Raw genomic sequence first — 23021 nt, forward strand, 5'->3', positions numbered from 1 at the left:
TGTGTTATAGTTATGAGAAGAAGTTGCGATCTTCTCTTTGCTCTTGCGGTTTTCATTCTGCTCCATACTGCACTATCTACTATTCCCAATATTAGTACTGATGAAGCTGCTCTTCTTGCCTTCAAATCGCACATTTCTTCTTTTGATCCTAACAATATCTTAGCAACCAACTGGTCTTCTTCCAGACCAGTTTGCAGCTGGATTGGCATCACTTGTACCTCCCGACACCATAGAGTTGCAGCTTTAGACATTTCTAACATGCAACTTTATGGTACCATTCCTCCACACCTTGGAAACCTCTCATTTCTCGTTTCCATTATAATCGACAACAACACTTTCCATGGAGAGTTGCCAAAAGAGTTGGCTTATTTGCGGAGGTTGAAACTGTTCTCGGTCAGAAGTAATAACTTTACTGGTGCCATTCCAACATTTCTAAGTCTGTTACCAAACCTTCGCATCGTGCATCTTTCGAGCAACCAATTTTTCAGTGAAATCCCATCTTCCCTTTCCAATATTACACAGCTGCAAGTGTTGGATATATCCAAAAAATTTCTTGAAGGAGAGATCCCTCAAGAACTCGGTGATCTTCATCACATGACTTTGTTCAATCTGGAAAATAACCAGCTTACTGGCTCTATACCACCATCAATCTTTAACATTACAACAATGAAAAAGATTGGTCTCACCTACAATAATCTTACGGGTAAGCTTCCGGCAACTATATGTGACCATCTTCCAAACTTAGAAGAGCTTCACCTCTCAGCCAATCACATACATGGCGTTATTCCACCAAACATAGGAAAATGCAGAAAGCTCCAAATCTTGTCATTATCTAGAAATGAGCTCACTGGAACTGTACCAAGAGAGATAGGCAATTTAACGGCACTTACAAGCTTATACCTTGGAACTCTGCATCTGGAAGGTATTATGATACTAACTTCCACGAACTCTGAAATTTCTTTCATTTTTATCTTCCGCCAAATTGGTACTAATCATGTATTTTCCTCACTTGACAGGAGAGATTCCAGCAAGCATTTCTAATATGTCAGAACTGCAGAACCTAGGATTTACAAGAAACAGGCTTTCAGGTAATTGTTGTGTAACAAAGAATCTGAAGTGTTTATGTAAATATATGACACATGAGCCTAACTCAACCCCAAAAACTAGCTCATGAGGGGAGAATTGCCCAATTCCATATAATCTGACCACCTGCCTATTCCCCAAACAATGTGGTGTTGGGAAAAACGCGGACAAGCACAAAATATATATGGTAAAAGTAATGGAAATAAAATGGGAAAATAATGACACCAAGAATTTAACGTGGAAACCCTTCTAAATAAGGGAAAAACCACGGGCCAAGAGGAGCAACTGATATCACTATAGTAAGGAATTTTACACCATATAGTCACGAATACAATACTCAAAGTGACTACTACACACTCAAAAGGAATAACACTCTTTTGATTCCCACCTTACTAAACTAAAATATCGCTCACACTCTATTTTTCTTCACAGACTATTTTTCTTTTATAGTCTATGGAAACCTCACAGCTCTCTATATATTTTACTTCTCTGTGAATTGGTGTCTCAAATGAGGAGCTGAAGAGTTCCTTTTATAGATGCAATTGCATTGCACTATTCAAAACTCATGCCACCGAAAAATTTGCATTGCTGCAAACTTTGTTGACAAAAGAAAAGTTTGCAGCTATTGTTGACAAACAAATTCAGCTGTATTTTCTTTACAACAATTGCAGCCGCAATTGTTGACCCAAAAAAAAAATTCATGGGATGGACCCACAAATCTCCCCCTCCAGTCCCATGTACTAGAGAGAGGTATCTTCATCTTCTCAGAGAGAGCTCATGCCAACAAGTTCTTTGCATAACTCGAACTTGTCTTTCGATATCGTCTTGGTCAGCATATCTGCAGGATTTTTACTTGTGTGTACCTTTTTGACGTGAAATGATTCACTCTCCACTTTCTCACGAATCCAATGATATCTGACGTCGATGTGTTTTGTTCTTGCATGGTACATGGAGTTCTTGCTCAAGTCTATTGCACTCTGATTGTCACAATAGACAACATACTCCATCTGTTGCAATTCAAGTTCTTGTAGAAATCACTTTAGCCATATCATTTCCTTGCCAGCTTCAGTAGCCGCAATATACTCAGCTTCAGTTGTAGATAGTGCAACACACTTCTGCAACTTCGACTGCCATGATATAGCTCCCCCTGAAAAAGTAAACAAATATCCAGTAGTGGATTTTCTGTTATCAAGGTCACCTGCCATATCAGCATCTGTATAGCCCTTCAAGATTGGATCCGATGATCCAAAACACAAGCGAATTCATCTGAGCTTCCTTTAAGATACCTGAGTATCCACTTCACAGCTTCCCAATGCTCTTTTCCCGGATTGTCGAGAAATCTGCTGACAACACCAACTGCGTGAGCAATATCAGGTCTAGTGCATACCATTGCATACATTAGACTTCCGACGACGGAGAAATATGGAACTTTGGCCATGCTCTCTTTTTCCTCCCTAACTGTAGGACACATCTTCTTGCTCAACTTCATATGACCAGCAAGAGGTGTACTAACAGGCTTAGCACTTTTCATATTGAAGCGCTTTAGTACACGTTCAATGTACTTCTTCTGTGACAATTAAATCTTCCTTTCATCTCTGAGACGAGTAATCTCATGCCCAAAATTTGCTTGGCATGACCCAAATCTTTCATAGCAAAAGACTTACGCAACTCTTTCTTCAAGTCGTCAATCTTGGAAGTATTCTTGCCCACAATCAACATATCATCCACATATAACAAAAGGATGATAAAATCATTGTCAGAAAATTTTTGTACAAATACACAATGATCTGAATAAGTCTTCTTATAGCCTTGCTCCCCCATAACAGATTCAAACTTCTTATACCACTGTCTAGGAGCTTGCTTTAAGCCATAAAGACTCTTTCTGAGTTTGCACACAAAATTTTCTTTGCCTTCTACTTTGAAGCCTTCAGGTTGTTCCATATAAATTTCTTCTTCTAGGTCACCGTGAAGGAAAGTCGTCTTCACATCTATCTGCTCAATCTCTAAATTAAGACTAGCAGCCAAAACCAAGAACTGTACGAATCGAGGACATTTTCACAACAGGATAAAATATCTCGTCAAAGTCAATACCCTTCCTTTGACCAAATCCCTTAACAACCAATCTAGCTTTGTACCTTGGCTTCAAGTTGTGTTCTTCAACTTTAACTTTGAACACCCACTTGTTCTTCAAAGATCTCATGCCCTTGGACAATTTTACCAACTCATAAGTGTGGTTCTCATGCAAAGATTTCATCTCATCTTGCATGGCTTCAATCCATTGATCCTTGTGCTCATCTTCCATGGCCTCCTCGTAACATTCAGGTTCTCCCCCGTCAGTGAGTAACACATACTCATTGGGTAAATAACGAGAGGAAGGAACCCGTTGTCTTGTAGACCTCCTAAATGGAATATTTGATTCGTCCACAACTTCATGAGCAGGAGGATCATCAATAACAATATCATTGTTATTATCAACATCAACATGTTGATTCGATACATGATTATGGGCGTCACCATGATCATCAAGCCCAATATCATGCATACTTGTGTGAGGAACTTCATCTAGATGAACTATGCCATCAAACCTTGAAGATTCTAGCTTCTCCGCTTCTTCAATATCTTCAATTGTTTGATTCTCCATGAAAATAATATCACGGCTTCTCACAAGTTTCTTCTCAATTGGATCATATAGCCTATAACCAAATTCATCAAGGCCATATCCAACAAAGATACACTGTCTTGTCTTGGCATCTAACTTTGACCTCTCATCTTTGGGCACATGTACAAAAGCTTTGCAACCAAATACTCTCAAATGGTCATAAGAAATATCTTTTCCATACCAAACACTATTTGGTACATCACTTTGCAAAGCAACAACAAGAGACATATTAATAACATGTGCAGCAGTCAATAAAGCCTCACCCCAAAATGAGTTCAACAACTTTGCTTCAGAAAGCAAACATCTAACTCTTTCCATCAAGGTCCTGTTCATCCTTTCAGCCAAACAATTAAGCTGAGGAGTCTTAGGAGGAGTCTTCTGGTGTCTAATGCCTTGATGCTTGCAGTATTCGTCAAATGGTCCACAATATTCACCACTATTATCAGTACGAATACATTTCAATTTCTTTCCAGTTTCTCTTTCAACTGAAGCCTGAAACTGCTTGAAGACACCTAACACTTGGTCTTTAGTCTTCAAGACATAGACCCAAAGTTTTCTCGAGCAGTTGTCAATAAAAGTGACAAAGTAGAATGCACCACCCAATGTCTTTGTCTTCACTGGACGGCACAAATCAGAGTGCACCAATTCAAGCAACTTTGTCTTTCTTGAAGGGGGGTAGAACTTAAAAGAAACTCTATTTTGTTTACCAGCCAAGCAGTGCTCACACTTTTCTAATTTAGCACTTTTGAAATTTAACAATAATTTCTTTTTGGCTAGAACATTAAGTCCTTTCTCGCTGATGTGGCTAAGCCTCTTGTGCCATAACGTTGAAGAGTTATCGCTCTCAACTACATTCACCATATCAACACAAGCAGAAGCCGTAGTCCAGTATAGACCATGACGTTTGTTACCACGAGCCACAACCAAGGAACCCTTAATGAGTTTCCATTTTCCATCACCGTTGGTACTAACATATCCTTCATCATTCAAAACACCAACAGAAATCAGGTGCAGACGAACATCAGGAGCATGTTTCACATTGTTCAAAACTAGTTTAGTTTCAACACTAGTTTTCAAACAAATTGTACCAATACCAACCACCTTAGAAATAGTCTCATTACCCATACTCAAGGTTCCAAAATCACCAAGAGTATAGGAAGAGAAAAAATCCTTCTTTGATATCACGTGAGATGCGGCACCAGTGTCCACAACCCAGCTTGACTCATCATAAATAATATTTATCATATCCGCATCAAGGACAGTAACAAGATCTTCGGTGGTGACGGTGGCTAGGCAATTTTCATTGCCATCTTCTTTAGTTTCCTCTTTGTTTTTGTTCTCCCTCTTCAACTTCCTGCAGAACTTCTTTATGTGCCATTTCATGCCACAATGATAGCACTCAATATCCTTAAGTCCGCCTCTGGATTTTGCTCCTATTTTGTTCTCTATTTTGAGAACCACGAGTTTTGTTTCTCCCCCTGGAGCCAGTTATCAGGACATCCGACGAAGAAGAACCTTGAGATTTTCTTCTCATCTTTTCGTTCAAGACACTACTCTTGGCAGAATCCATTGAGATCACACCATCCGGAGCAGAATTTGACAATGAAGTTCTAAATGTTTCCCAAGAGTCTGGTAGGGAACCAAGTAGAAGCAAGCCTTGAATTTCTTCATCAAATTTAATGCCCATAGCAGATAACTGGTTCATGATCCCCTGAAAATTATTCAGATGGTCTGTCATCGGAGAACCATTATGATACTTTAAACTCAACATCTGCTTTATTAAGAACATTTTATTGTTGCCAATTTTCCGAGCATACAAACTTTCAAGATGCTACCATAGGGTTCGAGCACGTGTTTCCCCAGAAATATGGTTCAACACATTATCGTCAACCCATTGCCTAATGAATCCACAAACCTGTCTATGCAACAAATTTCACTCTTCATCTGTTTTATTATCAGGCTTTACAGTAGCAAAGACTGGTTGATAAAAATTCTTGACATAAAGCAGATCTTCCATTTTTTCCTTCCAAATGGCATAATTAACACCATTTAAAGTAACCATTCTACTTGTGTTGGCTTCCATTGTTTATCCCCAAAAAATATAGATATTGCAAACCAAAGTAAATCTTTTCTGATGTGGAAGTTCAGACTGTGCTGCAACCACAGAGCATACTCAGATAAAACCTTGGCTCTGATATCAGTTTGTTGGGAAAAACGCAGACAAGCACAAAATATATATGGTAAAAGTAATGGAAATAAAATAGGAAAATAATGACACCAAGAATTTTACGTGGAAACCCTTCTAAACAAGGGAAAAACCACGGGCCAAGAGGAGCAACTGATATCACTATAGTAAGGAATTTTACACCGTGTAGTCACGAATACAATACTCAAAGTGACTACTACACACTCAAAAGGAATAACACTCTTTTGATTTCCACCTTACTAAACTAAAATATCACTCACACTCTATTTTTCTTCACAGACTATTTTTCTTTTATAGTCTATGGAAACCTCACAGCTCTCTATATATTTTACTTCTCTGTGAATTGGTGTCTCAAATGAGGAGCTGAAGAGCTCCTTTTATAGATGCAATTGCATTGCACTATTCAAAACTCATGCCACCGAAAAATTTGCATTGCTGCAAACTTTGTTGACAAAAGAAAAGTTTGCAACTATTGTTGACAAACAAATTCAGTTGTATTTTCTTTACAACAATTGCAGCCGCAATTGTTGACCCAAAAAAAAATTCATGGGATGGACCCCACATGTGGGACTTTTAGCTACTCTAACACCCCTTTCACACCCAGGTCCAACTGGAGCGTGGACCGACAGCCCAAAAGGGATGGCCTGACCCAGATACCATGTAAAGATTCGGCATCCTCTCCACATGAACTAACTTTTGGAGGAGAGTTAGGCCCATGTGTCATATCATACATGGTATCAGAGCCACGTCCATTCTCGTTTGGACTCCCAATATTCACTCCAGTTAGGCCTAGGCAAGAAGGGGTTGTTAGAGTGGTTAAAAGTCCCACATTTGTTGGGAATGAACATGTGGTCTGCTTATATGAACTTGGGCAATTCTCGTTCATGAGCTAGCTTTTGGGATTGAGTTAAGCCCAGGTGCCATATCTTTACGTTCTCAAGTTCTAACATGTCAACTCACATATTTCCCCCTCTTGACAGGAGAGATACCAATGGAACTAGGCTATCTTCAGAAACTACTGTTTTTGTCATTAGACACAAATGAGTTGACTGGTTCTATCCCTGCAAGCATTTTCAACATGTCAGCACTGCAGATCTTAGGAATTGCAGAAAACAGGCTTTCAGGTACTCTACCTTCAGATTTAGGTCATGGAATTCCCAACCTAGACGGATTCTATTGTTATCAGAATAGTTTGAGTGGTTTTCTCCCTCCTTCTATCTCAAATTCTTCAAGACTCAGAGTACTTGAACTCTCATATAACAGTTTCACAGGCCCAATTCCTGAATCAATTAGTGACTTAGAATACATTGAGGTTTTGAACTTAGGGGCAAATAATTTTGTCAGCAATTCAGCATTGAGCTTCTTGACATCTTTGTCAAACTGTAGGAAACTGAAAGAAATCACTTTTTCCAAGAATCCCTTGGACGGTTTTTTGCCTGCCTCCATTGGAAATTTCTCTGATTCTCTGCAAATTTTCCAAGGATGGTATTGTAAACTGAAAGGCTTCATTCCCGGAGAAATTGGCAATCTTACCGGTTTGACAAAGATGGATTTGTCACAAAATGAGTTGACTGGATATATTCCAAAAACCATCCAAGGCTTGTCAAACCTTCAAGAACTTTACTTAGGTGGCAACATGATAAAAGGAACCATACCAGATGTTATGTGCAATTTAAATAAACTTGGAGCATTAGATTTGTCAAAAAATCAAGCTTCTGGTTCCATACCACCATGCTTAGGGAACGTTACCAGTTTGAGGTATCTTTATCTAGCTAACAACAGGCTGAACTGGAGCTTACCTTCAAGCTTGTGGACTCTTCAAGATCTCATAAAATTCAATGTTTCATCCAATTTATTAAGTGGGAAAGTTCCTATAGAGATTGGAAATTTAAAGGTTGCAACACTAGTTGATCTGTCAAAAAATGATTTTAGTGGTAAGATCCCTAGCACGCTAGGGGGTCTGGATAGATTGATGAAACTTTCTCTAGCACATAATAAATTAGATGGGCCTATTCCAGATTCATTTGGCAAAATGTTGGCCTTAGAATTCTTGGATTTGAGCAATAACAATCTAACCGGTGAAATTCCAAAGTCATTAGAAGCTCTCGTGTATCTCAAATACTTGAACTTCTCATTTAATGAACTCAGTGGAGAGGTTCCCATGGGTGGTCCTTTTGCAAATGCCACAAGTCAATCTTTCTTGCAAAATTATGCCCTTTGTGGTGACTCTAAGTTTCATGTTTCACCATGCGTCATCAAATCTCCGAAGAAGTCAAAGAGAAAAAAGATAATCTTGGTTTTGTACATCCTTTTGGGAGTGGGTATGCTATTTCTTGCATTAGCCCTCGCATATGTATTTTTAAGATGGAGAAAGATAAAGAAGAATGCAGATCAAGCAGATGTCTTTCCGGTAAAAGGGAAACATGAAAGAATTTCTTACTATGAACTTGAACAAGCAACAGAAGGATTCGACGAAAGCAACTTGCTTGGTAGTGGGAGTTTCAGCAAGGTTTTCAAAGGGATACTTAAGGATGGTACTCTTTTGGCAGCAAAGGTATTCAATGTGCAATTGGAGGGTGCATTCAAAAGTTTTGATACAGAATGTGAGATGCTGCGCAACCTCCGCCATCGAAATCTTACAAAAGTCATCACCAGCTGCTCCAACCTTCACTTCAAAGCCTTGGTATTAGAATATATGCCGAATGGGACACTTGAAAAATGGCTATACAATCACAACTTTTTCTTAGACATGTTGCAGAGATTAAGTATAATGATAGATGTTGCATCTGCAATAGACTATCTCCACAATGGCTATTCAACACATGTGGTGCATTGTGACTTGAAGCCAAGCAACGTCTTACTAGATCAAGAAATGGTTGGCCATGTCAGCGATTTTGGCATTGCAAAATTGTTAGGTGCAGGGGAAGATTTTGTTCAAACAAGGACAATAGCAACCATTGGATATATTGCTCCAGGTATCGTAATTATAGATTAGTACTCAGTTTTAGCATGTTCCTCGGTTACTAGGAAATTTTTTATGATAATCTTTTACCATGATTGCAGAATTTGGACAAGATGGAATAGTCTCCACAAGCTGCGATGTTTATAGTTTTGGCATCGTGATGATGGAGACGTTCACAAGAAGGAGACCAAGTGATGAAATATTTACCGGAGAAATGAATATACGATGTTGGATTAATGATTCTTTTTCGAGTGGTATTCATAAGGTGGTGGATTCTAATTTGATACAGCCAGGGGATGAACAAATCGATGCAAAGATGCATTGTTTGTCATCTATCATGAAATTAGCTTTGAGTTGCACTGTAGTGACACCTGATGCAAGAATTAACATGACATATGCTCTTTCAACACTCAAAAAGATCAGACTCCAGTTTGTCAATAGTCTCCGCTACGTAGAATTAGACTGTTGTGTTTTACTGAGTGTGAAAAATTAAGGTGAAAGTTCAGGTAGTCAGCCAACTAGACTACAAAGATTCCGAATAGTAATATGTTTTATTAAGTGTGAAAAATTAAAACATCTTTTTCTTGTTGACATCCATTTATTACAGAATAGAGTTAAATATGACGTTATTATCAGATCAATTTGGCAATACACATGACATGAAAAATCACATTTACGTCGCAATTTTTTTCGAGCACCTAATTTTTCATTGATAGATCAATATTTCTATCATAATCTATATAAAAATTTAAGTAATAAATTTAATATAGTATTCAGATTTTTTCCAAATCTGTATAAATTTCAAATAATATTTTAATAGAATACTCAAATTTTAGTATCATCAGTAATTTGAGAAAGGAAGTTACTCGACATAATTTTGAAATACAGAGAGGTATCGATTGAATTTTTGTCATATCTAGTCAAATCCTACTAAGTGATTATTAGCTATTTTCTTAGTTTGGTGTTTAATATCTAAAAAAAATCATTTAAAATTCTCACTTATTTAGAAAAAAAGTTACTCCGCATAATTTTGAAAAACAGAGAGGGTACGTTGGAGTTTTGTCATATCTAGTCAAGTCCTAAGTAATTATTAGTTATTTTTCCTATTTTAGTGTATAATATCTACAAAAAATTCATCCAAATATGGAATGTACATAAATTAAAATGACAAGTGTCTCATTATATAAGTAAGACAACAATGGAAAACTTTATATTTGTTAATATACACTGATAAACATGGATAAATCTCCAAGCAGTTACATGGATAGTGATAATCAAGATTATCTTGATTCCTCTACTATACCATGGGCCAATAAATTTGATTTTGGTGAAGAAGTAGACTTATCAAAAATATTTGATATGCCTCAAGAGCAGCATTTGAACACCAACATTATTCCTAGCACCTCAGAATTACCTAATGTTGTTCCTACGAACACCACCAACATCTCTAGTCATTCATCAACGGATAAGAATTCTTCGAGAATAACTTATCCTATTACCCTTGATGACGATGATGACTATTCATTATCGTACATATATTCCATGGGATTGAAAAATCAAGAAATTAATCCTAAAACCTTTATCCCTATACCTATTGTTATGGAGAAACAAGGTGAAACTACAAATGACATGATCCTTCAACAACCTCTACCAAAAATCCCAATTTTGGATAAATTCGAAAGAGAGTCGTCCTTGAAATTAAAGTTCACCACTAATCAGCCTACTGATTCTTGGAAAGAGCAAGAAAATAATAAGACTAATGACATGATCCTCCAACGACCGATGTCACATATTCTAACTCTGGAAAAACTAGAAAGTCATTTGATCAAGTCTAAGTTGATGGTTGGTCAAGAAAATGGAATTAGCAGTGGTGGCTATGGAGTTTCGAGTTCCTTGGATAATGAATTCCCACAAAATACAAGGTTTATTTTCCTTTTTTCCTTTAATTTCCAAAAAATATACTTATAAATTATTGAGATATGCCAATTATTTTGTTTTTTGTCATGTTGGTTTAGCAATAGTAATGGAGGTCCTATAAGAAGATCACCTAATAGGACAAGTTCAAGATACCAACCCTTTGGGAAAGAAATTGATCCAAACAATCAAGGATCATCATATAGGCATGTTAATTTCTCTCTTTTATTCTCCAAATTATCATTAATATATTAATTAGTAATGCTCAATATAACTCATCTCATCTTGTTAATAATATTTTTCAGGATTGGTCAAAACAGTTCAGAGTCGATATTTAACATACCACAAAATTTCGATGAATATACTCAAGGGTATGGCTATTCCAATATCAACTGGCCTTGGGATCCATTTCACTAAGGCCTTGTAATTTTGACGTTGAAGAAATATCATTTTTAGAACAATGTTTTATTGCCTCAAAATACAATGTGTATCCAGTGCTCTTCATGATTGGAATGGCATCTTGTTGGTTGTTAAGTCATGCAGTATATATATGTATTTGGAACAAAAACTATGAAATTACCAAAAAAGTGGCTTCTATAAATATTAATCCTTTTATGTTTGATCATTCCGTTAAGAGTTAGTTTTTGTTATATCCAGTCAAATCTTACTAGGTGATTATTAGTTATTTTTCCTATTTTGGTGTATACTATCAACAAAACCATTTAGAATTCTCGCTTATTTGAGAAAAGAAAAGAGGTTCCTCAACATAATTTTGACATACAACAAAAAAATTTCCAATCATATCCAATAAAGTCCTACAAAGTGATTTTTAGTTATTTTCCTATTTTAGTGTATAATATTTATAGAAAATTCAGTCATTGATCCCATCTCTAGATATGTTAATTTTAAAATTTCATCCAATTATGAAATCTACGTAAATTAAAATGACAAGTGTCATTTGTCAAATTCTTGGATGGGATATTAGTAGGTTTCCATCCATTGTTTTATCTCCAGGTAATAAGCCAGTGGAGGCTCAGGTATTAGGCTCCCAACTTCGGATTTCAAGTTTGGCCAATTCGAATGACAGATGCTAGGGAATGATGAGTTGTAATTTTTCTGAAGAGTACTTGTGACTTTTATGAAGAGTTGTGATTTTTCTGAAGAGTTGTGACTTTTATAAAGAGTTGTGCTTTTTCTAAAGAGTTGTGATTTTTATGAAAAGTTGCGACTTTTTCATAAGGTTATGACTTTTTTGAAGGGTTGTGACTTTTCCGTTAAGGCATAGTTGTTCACATTACCTTTTGTTGTCTATAAATATATGGATTTCATCTTATTTTACAACAACGAATTTCTGGATTTTTTCGTCTACTACTAAATCTAGTATTCTTAAGTGTAATTTATTGTTGTTGAGTGGTTCGCTGACACCGTGATTTTAGGTATCGATACACCGGTGAGTAAGATCATTCCATCTTGTGAGTATATATTCTATTAGCTTCTCTTTTTCTGATTATATTTTTTTTTTACTGGTTTAGTTTTCTAGTTTTGAAAATACCTTTGTTTCTTACCTTGTTCACACATGATTTGTTTTTTTTTTTTTATACATATTAGTAACCATGGATGAATTTCCAAACAATTACATAGATATTGATAATCAAAATCTTTATTCCTCTACTATACCATGGGACAATGAATTTGATTTTGGTGAAGAAGCAGGCTTATCAAAAATATTTGATTTAACTCAAGCGCAACCCATGAACACCAACGTTATTCCTAGCACCTCAATACAAAATTCTGAGGATATTTCAGAATTAGCTATGACCACCACCAACATCTCTGGTTATTCATCAACGGATAAGAATTCTTCGAAAATAACTTATCCGATTACCGTTGATGAATATTCGTTATCTTATATATATTTCATGGGATGCAAAGATAATACTAGTGAGAAATTACAAAATCACTCCATCAAGTCTAAGTTGATGGTTGAACAGCAAAATGGAATTTTGAGTTCCTTGGATAATGAATTCCCACAAAATACAAGGTTTATTTTCCTTTCCCTATTTTAATTTCAAAAATATATATGTTATTGATGATATTGCCAATTATTATTTTTTTATTACATATTTTCAAACTTTTCTTTAATCAATTCTTAGATGTAAGTAAATTTTGTTTTGTCATTTTGGTTTAGCAGTAGGAATGGAGGTCCTATAAGAAGGTCACCTAATAGGACAAGCTCAAGATACCAACCATTTGGCAAAGAAATTGATCCAAACAATCAAGGATTAGATAGGCATGTTTTCTCTCTTTTATTCTCCAAATTATCATCAATATATTAATTAGTAATATTGTATCTCCCATTTTCAATCACATTAGTTTACATATTATATGAGTGTGTTCGGTACGGAGGAAACATATGGTTTTCAATTATTTTATGTTTGATTAGTGGAAATATTTTCTCATGTTCTTTGAAAATGAGAAAAATGATAAATAGTTTCATCTATCATAGATTTAATAAAAGATCTCTTTAGACAATGACAACGCTCAATATAATTCATCTCATCTTGTTAATATTTTTCAGGATTCGTCAAAACAGTTCAGGGGCGATCTTCAACACACCACACAATTTCAATGAACATACTCAAGGGTATGGCTATTCCAATGAAGCGATTACATTGAGAAGTTTGAAGAGTAGGAAAAAAAATGAAGATGAAGCTCCTGCTCAGTTACAGTCTTCTTCAATACCCCAACCAACTTGCCTCTATGTTGAATCTGCCTAGTTTGCAAATAAGGCTCAAAATACTTGTACAATGTGTCTTGTAATTTTTGACATTCAAGATATATAATTTTTAGAACAATGTTTTATTGCCTCAAACAGTATATATATATATATATATGGAACAAAAAATATGGAAAATAGTGTTCAGCAAATAAATATTAATCCTTTTATGTTCGATTCCTCTGTGTCTTCATTTCTTCGTCATTAAATGCAACGTCGCCACAACTAACCAGAAGTGATCAAAGGACATTTAGGTTGACATTTTTGGCAAACATCTCATAAAGGCAATATTAGCACTGACGAAGCAAGAAATGTGATAACTTCTCGTTGTTGGTTAGGATGTGTTGGGTTTTAAAAGGTGTGAATGGAAAATGAAGAGTTGTGACTTTTATAAAAGTTGTGACTTTTATGAAAAGTTGCGACTTTTATGAAGAGTTGCGACTTTTATGAAAAGATGAAAAGTTGCGACTTTTATGAAGAATTGTGACTTTTATGAAAAGTTGCGACTTTTATGAAAAGTTGTGACTTTATGAAAGGTTGTGACCTTTCCGAAAGATTGTAATTTTTCCAAAGGTTTGTGACCTTTCCGGTAAGGCACAATAAGAACCTTTTCACACTACCCTTTGTTTTCTATAAATTGAGGGATTTCCTACCATTTTAGTTGAAAGAACTAATCTTTCTGGACTTCTTCTACTACTACTATTAAATCTAGTATTCTAAGTGTACTTTACTGTAACATCCGACAATTTAGAATGAATATGAAGCATGAAATTGGAAGTAGTCATTTTTGGAAATTTGGCTAAGTTCAGAATCTGGAAATTTGGCTAAGTGTGGAAATCAGTGAGTTTTTGGCCAACTTTGAGCAGTCATAACTCCAAGATAAGAATGATCCAGGAGTATTTCCAGTTATTTTTGGAAAGCCCTTGGAACGATCTTTCCAACGCCACCGAGTTTTCTCGATTCCGAGTTCGTATGAGCGAGTTATGTCCTTTGAAAGTTGGGCAGTTGGCAGGGAGTCCGTCCGGAAATTTAAGGGCATTTTGGTCTTTTCACAAATCATTTCTTTTGAGGTTATATTGTTGTGTTAGGCTGATTGTGGATCATTTTTGTTCCATTTTAAAAGAGTAAGAGTTAGGGTTCTTGAGTGAAGAAGAGAAGAAGAGAGAAAGAAGAGAAGAAGAAGAGGAGATCAAGGAGTTTCCGTCAAAGATCGTCGGGGGTGATCCCTAATAGGTATGTGAGTTCTTAGTGTTGGGTGATCCTTTCCCCCCACACACCAAGCTCATTTTTATGATTTGAGAAAAGATTGGAATTGTTGTTGAAGTTGTTGAAGTTGTTAGTTGTTATTGATGTTGTTAGTTGTGTTGTTGAAGTTATTGTTAGTTGTGGGACATGATTGGGTTGTGTATTTGAGTTGTAATCTCTTGTATGTTGAGGGATTTTATGATCCTTAGTGTTGGTTGGTTCATACCCCCACACACCAACTCGTTTTTAATTCCAAGAAAAGATTTATTTTGGTTGTTGAAGTTGTTGGTTGTGTTGTTGAAGTTCTTGCTGATTTGGGACAGAATTTGGTTGTGTTTTTTAGTGGAATCCACTGTATGTTGAGGGGTTTATGACCCCAAGTGTTTGGGAAAAGAACTTTTGAAGTTAAGAGGGTTTAGAGTTGGCAACATGAAGGAGAAAAGTCAGGCTGCTTTCAGGAAACAAGTCTGTGTTGCGGCTGTGTTCCCTCTGTGAACAAAATCTGATCTGTTTTCAGAATTAAATTTCGAAATTCTTCTTAAGTTTAGTTGTCCTAAATTATTCATAATCATCATGGGGTCCTTCCAAACACAAATCATTACCCTTGAATTCATAATCAAATTCAAGGAGAGTTAGTTCCAAGTCAAGTAAAGTTAGAAGTCAAGTGAAGTTAAGAGTTAAGCTTAGAAGTGAAGTAAGTCAAAGCAAGTTTTCAAAGTTGTTCAAGAGTCTTTAGTGAATGTTTTAGCTTCATTCTTTTAAGACTCGAGTTTCAAGTCAAGTCAAAAGCTAAGAGTTTCATGTTAAGTTAAGAGTTTCACATCAAGCCAAGAGTTCAAGTAAAGTAAAGAGTTTAAAGTTGAGTTCATTTCTCAAATTTATTAGGGAACTATGTATTCCCAAAGAAGTTTTAAAGAAATGTCTTTACATTTAAATAAAGTTGGAAACTGAGATTTCCAAAGAGCCTTCGGGATAGTTTTTTCTGAGTAATTATCTCAATCAGCAGGAAGACATATGTTTTAAAAACATAAGAGCCAGTACATTTTTGGGAGTAGTATCGAGCACCGAATTGGGGGAGCGTTCAAAGAACCCACAGCCCCCATAGAACCATGTTAGCCACCATGGGTAGAAAAAGATCATACTTTTTAGATGAATCCTTTTCATATTAGACTAGTGAATCCATTAGGCAGTTCAGGTCTTATACCTTTGGCCGGGTATAAGATGCTCTGGCAGCGTGAGCTCGATCGCTGTATCATCACTATAGCTCTTATGTGATGGTTATCGGTTAGATAAACTCCCACAGCAGTTATTATATTTTTATACACAGAAATTATTGTATTTTATATACATCAGTTCAATTGTATTTCTATATACATCTCAGGCTTATTGTATCCTTGTATACACACAGAGTTTATAGCATGTTTTAAACAGTCTTTCTTTATATCGCACTTGTTTTAAATTGCCTTATATTGAAAGAAGTCAGTCAGGTTGAGTTGAGTTGAGCAAGGTAAACTTTTCAGTTTCTTCCAAATTTCCTTCTAGCCTATGTTGCTTAGTTTTCCAGTTCGCATACTCGTACATTCCATGTACTGATGCCAGTTGGCCTGCATCGTCTTATGATGCAGATACAGGTACCCCGGATCAACATCCTGCACGTCGTTGATCCAGCTGAGCACTCCAGAGTCAGTGGTGAGCCTCCTTGCATTTCGGAGGACTCAATTATTTTATGTTCTTAGTTTTTGTTTTATTAGGATGTTGCGGGGTCTGTCCCAACATCCATCTCAGTATTTTAGAGGCTTCATAGACAAACAGTCAGTCAGTTAGTTTTAAGTCTCTCATCTATGTATATATGTAAATATTCTAATTTGAGATTCGAGTTGCCTTTATGGCCATATTTTATAAGTTAAGTTGTTTTGTAATATTGCATTGCATTGAGTTATTCTGTTGGGTAGGTTTCCGCTGAGTTAAGAAAGTCAGGCCAAGGGTTCGCTTGGGACCAGAAATGGTCTCCGGGTGCCGGTCCCGCCCAGGGTGTAGGCTCGGGGCGTGACATTTACTGTCGTTAAGTGGTTCGCTGACACCGTGGTTTTAGGTACCGATACACCGGTGAGTAAGATCATTCTATCCTGGGAGGATATATTTCATTAACCTCGAGTACTTGAGGGGAATAATTTCCTTAAGGGGACACTGTGCATTCAATGGGCTCGATTTTCTTTCTTTGAGAAAAATATTTTTATATTGTTTCTGATTCTATTTCTCTACTAGTTTTAATTCTCTAGTTTGAAAATATTCTTTAAACTTTGTTGTTTCTTACCAAGTTCTTCAAAGTTTTGTTCTAAGTATCTTAGGCATACAAGGTGAACAGTAGGATGTTGCATAATTTGTCACCTCTATATTGATTCTACAGTTACTTCGCAGGGTAAATACTACTGGATATATGGATCGGAAGACAATTGTTTAGTGTCGAGGCAAGTGTCATGATGCCAGATTTTGTCACTTACATACATACGATTTTTTGCCCTGTTTTAGAGCATAAGCTACTATACACTGAAGTAAATGATGTGCTAAACCAATTAATTATTACCAATCTCAAATAGCATTGATGGAAAAATTCTCTCAAGTTTCAAAAACAAACATTACAATAAGAATGTATAATGTTTTTGCACTGTATTATTTTACTGATGACCATAAGAAGATACGAAATCATTATGATCAGCAATGAAGGTTGATCTGTTGTTAATCACGTTTGTGCTTTCCCGATCTAAAAAGAAACTTGGACCAATATGTCGATTTTGCCACATCAAACCATAGTTTGTACTGTAAACACCCAAATAAAGCCACAGGAACACCAGCACAAGCAACAATGAGCTTTGGCTCCCAACCCGTATGTTTTCTATAGTTCAAAATGAAGGTTGCTGTAAACGCCACGAGCATGCTAACAATCGAAACAAACAACGCCGTAAGTCCAAATAATAACTTAGCAGGCAATGACACAAGAAAGTCATCTTCAGCATAGCGAGATGTCAGAATGGACAAGAACATAATGATGGAAATGATTGAGCTGAATAGTGCCACTGCATCTGATATGACAAAGATCCTAAATCCATACAATTTTAGCAATATTGGAATGCCATTATCACTGTTATAACCGCCTGGCACAGTGAATTCAGCAGCATAGACCATTGTGGCAATCAAAGTTGCCACAATCATACAAGAATTTGCGGTGTCTTTCATCCACTTTTCTCCATCTTTTAGTAATAACTTGTGCTCTTCTGTGAATAATTCTCTAGGGGTTTTCCCATCCTTGTTTCTCCTCTTGCGGACGGAAGGAGGTACAAGTTTCTCCACTTCCTAGCCAATTATAGTAATTATCAGCAAAGAACGCTAAAAATTGATTCATACTTAATGACAGAGATTTGAAATGTGAAATATAGTTTTAGGTGATTGATCTCACTCTCACCTTGAACCACAATATCTCTCTTTGCATCTGAAGTGCTGCTCCAGAAACCCTAAGAAACGATGGCGGCATAATCTTCTCTCCCTCCTCCTATTGGTTTAAACAATGATAATTTATAAACCCAAACAAGGAAACTTTTTGATTATATAATATTTCATGTATGGTGAAGTTTAAAAAGAGAGGCGAAGTACCTTAACAGCATTAGATTGGACATTTTTGTGTGGCTCCCCTAACTTTCCAGCCAAATGTAGAATGTTATTGTCATCATTGTCAACCATTACAAAAATCAATTTTTTTAATGCTCCTATTTGGTGTATAAGGCTGAAGACTTTTTCCTCTCGATATAAAACTGCATCATGGAGAATGGTATGACTTTTATCGTCAGGTTTACATATGAGCCAAGGATGATCACGAGTAACCACAAGTAAAAACCCCAGATTCCCTGCTTTTGCAGCAGAATGGGCCAATTTTTCCTTTTCCACTAGGTCTATCAGCTTATCCGCTCCACTTCTTTGACACTCCGCCCATAGCTCCTCAAGTAGTGTCTCAGCTTGTTTCTCAACTACATATCTTTCCGGAAGCAATTTTAGCACTACATTTGGATCAAATATTAATTAAGATTGTCTTAATTCATACAAAATACTTAATTAATTGAAACATTGAGCTTACATGAAATGGATTGCCTCCTGCCCACGCTAATAAACTTTCTCCACACCGGAGAAGAAGCGTTACTGATCGCTATGGACTTTTGAGATAACGAGTGTAAGACATTAATATTTCCGTCTTCTAACATTTTAGTGGCTAATTTTCTGTCCTTGTTGAATATCTTTAATGCTACCTCTGCCACAATAATAAAATCGAATTAACTTGGCGATAAAAGTATAAAAAGGATACTTCTTTGTGTTTATCATTTTTATAGCTAGCTTACCATACATTTCATTCTGGATAGTGATATGTAGAAGGTTTAAGCGTTCTTGTTGCTGTAACAAATCAAAATTTGTGACCTCAAAAAGGTATGATACCATATCTTTATGCCCAATGGAAGCTGCCACAGTAATTGGTAATTCTTCATCCTGACTGCGGATGTTTGGTAGATTCTTATTCTTTTCTACCATTACTTTAGCAATCTCAACCAACCCTGCGTATGCTGCATGGTAAAATGCCGTATTCCCATTGTTATCTTTCTGTTCCAAGTCACCTACATCCATTAGTTTCATTACCTCTCGCACAAATCGGATGCTTCTTGCTTCTAGTGCAACGAAAAATAATGATACACCTTCCTCTGTTTTCAGACTAACAAATCTTGGTTCCTTCTTTAGAATTGCTACTGCAGGCCTCCAATTATCTCTCAAAGCAGCATTAAGAAGAATTCGATCTGTTGGTTGGGTTCCAAAGTGATTAGGACACAAAATCTTATACTAAAAACATAATATTATTATATTGTTTGGTTAATTGACCTACATATGAAAAAAAAAACTAATATTGTTTGGCTAATTGTTGTTTTTGATATTAGAAGAGGGGTAGAAGAGAATTATATTTTTCTGTCCAGAATAAGTTAAAGCATTTATGATAGGTAATACTTTAACTTTTTTTTTTAGGAAAAAATAAAACTTAATTATAATAAAAAAATCATGACAAAACCCTAACAATTTATATATATGAAAATCCGGTGACATTTAATTTGCACTAAATAATATTATATATTACTTAATTAAATTGATGCTGTTTTATGAACTCATAATCCTTAAGATATTTAGTAACTAAGAAATATTATTGGGCTAGAAAGTTTCAATTATTGTCATGTGCTCTTGTCTTCAAATTAATTTGCTAACAAAAACTAAATAAGGGTAGAGAAGCATGCATCTTGGAGCAGCAACAATAAAATAAACTATTTTTACTATATTCTTCAATGATTTTTCACTGTGTTTATTATATTCCTGTCTAGAGAGACAACAACAAAAAAGAATGATTTTGTATTTGGGCTAGTTTAATTAGGAGGAATATCATTTTCTTATTCCATTCTCAACAGAGTAAAAATTCTGTTTTTTCCTTTATTCTACAGAAAACTCAACCATTGCGTATTTCAACTTTGAAGAATCTAAGTATATGTCCCTTAATATAGTTAAGTCCTCATATGTTTTTATTAACATTAAAAAAAAAAAAATCTTGATAATAAAATTGTCTCTAGATCTTAATAGGGATAAGACATATGACCTAAATCTCAGAGACACATCTAAACTTAACTAAGGTTCTATTATCCTAAGCTCATTTTTTTCATATTTTTGCACCTTTTGTGCTAACATGACACCTTCAACCACCCAAGTTGGTTGTGTTTGTACACACTCGTCCGCCACGTGTGTAAATATTATTTTTATTTTTTTTAATTAAAAAATTCTTAATTTTTTTAAAGAACTTAAATAGATTAATTTTATTTTTAAAATATTCTTATTTTATTTATCTTGTATTTAAATTAAGTTAAAGACACATTTTTTTACCTTGTATTGGAACTTTTTTTTTTTACCTACATTCATTGTTTTTTCTCTTTTATTTTTCTTTTGGTTTTATTTTCTTTGTCTTTCGTTTTGATTTGATTCCAAATGTCTTGTATTTAAAATAAGTTAATTTTGAAAGGATATCAAAATAAGTGAAGAAAAAGTCAAATAAAACATAATTAAAAAAATAAAACTTTAAAATTAAAGGACACTTTTAAATTATTTTTAAAAAAAAATGCACATATATTTTTTTAAATAATTAAAAGTGAAAAGATAATAATTAATTAAAAAAATTAAAGTGAAAAGAAATTAAAATAAAAATTTTATAAAGAAAGAAATAAAAATAATTATATATATATCAATAAATATGTGTACTAACTAATTATAAAGTTACCAATTAAAAAATGACATGTATCCAATTTGTGAACTCAACCCTTGCCAACTTCAAGAGAGTGCACAGTCTTTATGTCATGTCAGCGTTTGTGGTGTATTCATTTCATTTTAAATTAGTTTAGAGTGGTAATAGCACCCTAGTTAAGTTTAGGTGTGTCTCTGTGATTTCGGGTCATAGTCTAGGGGATACTTGTGTCTTATCCCGATCTTAATATTGAAGGATTATGACTGTTAATTTGTTTTCAATATATGAATGTACATATAAAATTAAAAAAGTAGTATCAAATTAAAAATTCAAGTTCCTGGAATTGATTGTTCTCGCAACACTGAGCTAATTTCTAAACGGTTTATAAACAAGTTTCCAGGAGAAAGAACGAACGTTAAATGGAATTTTTTATTTCCATTAGACTTGAAATTCACTCGTTATATATCCGGAATAATCTCTTTAGTTTATTAGTAATTAATGATTGTATCTCTTAATTTTATTTTCAACCCCAACCCACCCACCCACTCAAATAAAAATAAGGAGAAACTATCTAATGACACAAAAGTTCCTACCCATATTCACTAATCCACTCTATAGTTTGAAATAATTATATATTGTATCACTAATTAATTATTTCACACCACATTTCAAGTCAGATACACCACTTCTTCAATTTTTTCCTCGCTCTAATATGCTGAAAAATACAATATATATATATATATATATATATATATATATATATATATATATATATATATATATATAGTTATGATATATAACAAGAAAATAAACTTAGGCATTAGAGGAAATTCACAAATTAAAGTGGCGTAAAAGACGGGGAAACAACTTTATATTAAAGTGTATGTATAAAGTATGCAAATATTTCCTTAACAAATATACTAATTATAAAAAAAATAAAAGTCACTATATACACTTTACGCAATTAATTTCACTCATTATTAGTTGTTAAGACACATAAATTTTGTGTATTATCATTATGGATGAAATTGTATAACATATTTTATTATCACATATAGTATCTTAATTTTATCATTCAAATATCATCCATGTACGTACATTAGTTTACATTATCTAGAGAAAGATAGTTGTGAACTTACCAACAGATGGTGGAGGGTTCGGAAATTGATTTTCAATATCTCGAGACCCTAATTGTTCATTATCATGGGAAAGCTGGCTCTCCATTATTACTATGTTTTTAAATTGCTAACAGAAATTAAATAAGGATAGAGAAAACTGTTTTTATTATGTTCTCCAAAGATTTTTACTATGTTTATTTATATTGTTGTCTTAGGAGACAAAACTTTGTATTTGGGCTAGCTTGATAAGGAGGAATATTATTTTCTTTGCTTAAACAATATGAACAACCTTTATTCTATTTTTCCTTATACTATAGAAAACTCAACCACTACGATATTTCAACTTTGAAGGTTGATGTTAGTATATATATATTCCTTACTTGTCCTAATAATAAGCAAAACAATTCTTTCCCCTGTTATATACTATAGATTGACACTCAGTTTTAGCATATTCCTCCGTAAATAGGAAACTTTTTACCAAGAGTATGGACAAGATAGAATAATATCCACGAGTTGCGATGTTTATAGTTTTTGGCATCCCGATCATGAGGGAAACGTTTACACCAGTTGATGAAATATTTAGAAGCTATGGTTTCTGGGTTCTGTTTGGCAGCGAGCGACAAGACTTGAGATCATCGGCTATCTGATTTTCAGTTATATTATAGGAGTATATAGTTTTGATGATATATCAAAGTCTAAAAAATGGGATGAGAGAAAAGAAAAAATAATGTAAAACTGCAATTGTAGAAAT

General features: G+C 34.8%; 2 protein-coding genes across 2 annotated transcripts; one reads left to right on the forward strand and one right to left on the reverse strand.

Moving 5' to 3' along the window:
- The first annotated feature begins 495 nt into the window (after nucleotides 1–495).
- On the forward strand, nucleotides 496–9403 carry LOC125836412 (LRR receptor-like serine/threonine-protein kinase EFR). Its single transcript, XM_049515581.1, has 4 exons — nucleotides 496–922; nucleotides 1017–1088; nucleotides 6929–8923; nucleotides 9012–9403. Exons 1-4 carry the CDS (start codon nucleotides 595–597, stop codon nucleotides 9401–9403), a joined length of 2787 nt encoding a protein of 928 aa, XP_049371538.1. The 5' UTR covers nucleotides 496–594.
- An 8177-nt stretch (nucleotides 9404–17580) lies between these two features.
- On the reverse strand, nucleotides 17581–22376 carry LOC125836413 (ankyrin repeat-containing protein NPR4-like). Its single transcript, XM_049515582.1, has 6 exons — nucleotides 22292–22376; nucleotides 19231–19677; nucleotides 18999–19142; nucleotides 18494–18894; nucleotides 18306–18389; nucleotides 17581–18196 (listed from the first exon to the last, which is right to left on the reverse strand). The coding sequence occupies exons 1-6, from the start codon at nucleotides 22374–22376 to the stop codon at nucleotides 17582–17584; spliced, it is 1776 nt and encodes a 591-aa protein (XP_049371539.1). The 3' UTR covers nucleotide 17581.
- Between the last annotated feature and the right edge of the window lie 645 nt (nucleotides 22377–23021).

This window comes from Solanum verrucosum, unplaced genomic scaffold, assembly GCF_900185275.1.
Source record: "Solanum verrucosum unplaced genomic scaffold, falcon-dt-bn FXZP01000278.1, whole genome shotgun sequence".
Lineage (NCBI taxonomy): Eukaryota > Viridiplantae > Streptophyta > Magnoliopsida > Solanales > Solanaceae > Solanum > Solanum verrucosum.

What these genes read in the sequence shown, in the direction of transcription:
- LOC125836412 (XM_049515581.1), top strand. Translation starts at nt 595, where the DNA reads ATGACTTTGTTCAATCTGGAAAATAACCAGCTTACTGGCTCTATACCA. An exon ending in TACAAGAAACAGGCTTTCAG is followed by an intron (nt 1,089 to 6,928) that starts GTAATTGTTGTG and finishes CCCTCTTGACAG; the next exon opens with GAGAGATACCAATGGAACTA. An exon ending in CATTGGATATATTGCTCCAG is followed by an intron (nt 8,924 to 9,011) that starts GTATCGTAATTA and finishes CCATGATTGCAG; the next exon opens with AATTTGGACAAGATGGAATA.
- LOC125836413 (XM_049515582.1), bottom strand. Translation starts at nt 22,376, where the DNA reads ATGGAGAGCCAGCTTTCCCATGATAATGAACAATTAGGGTCTCGAGAT. An exon ending in GAACCCTCCACCATCTGTTG is followed by an intron (nt 19,678 to 22,291) that starts GTAAGTTCACAA and finishes CCCAACCAACAG; the next exon opens with ATCGAATTCTTCTTAATGCT. An exon ending in TATCCAGAATGAAATGTATG is followed by an intron (nt 19,143 to 19,230) that starts GTAAGCTAGCTA and finishes TTATTGTGGCAG; the next exon opens with AGGTAGCATTAAAGATATTC.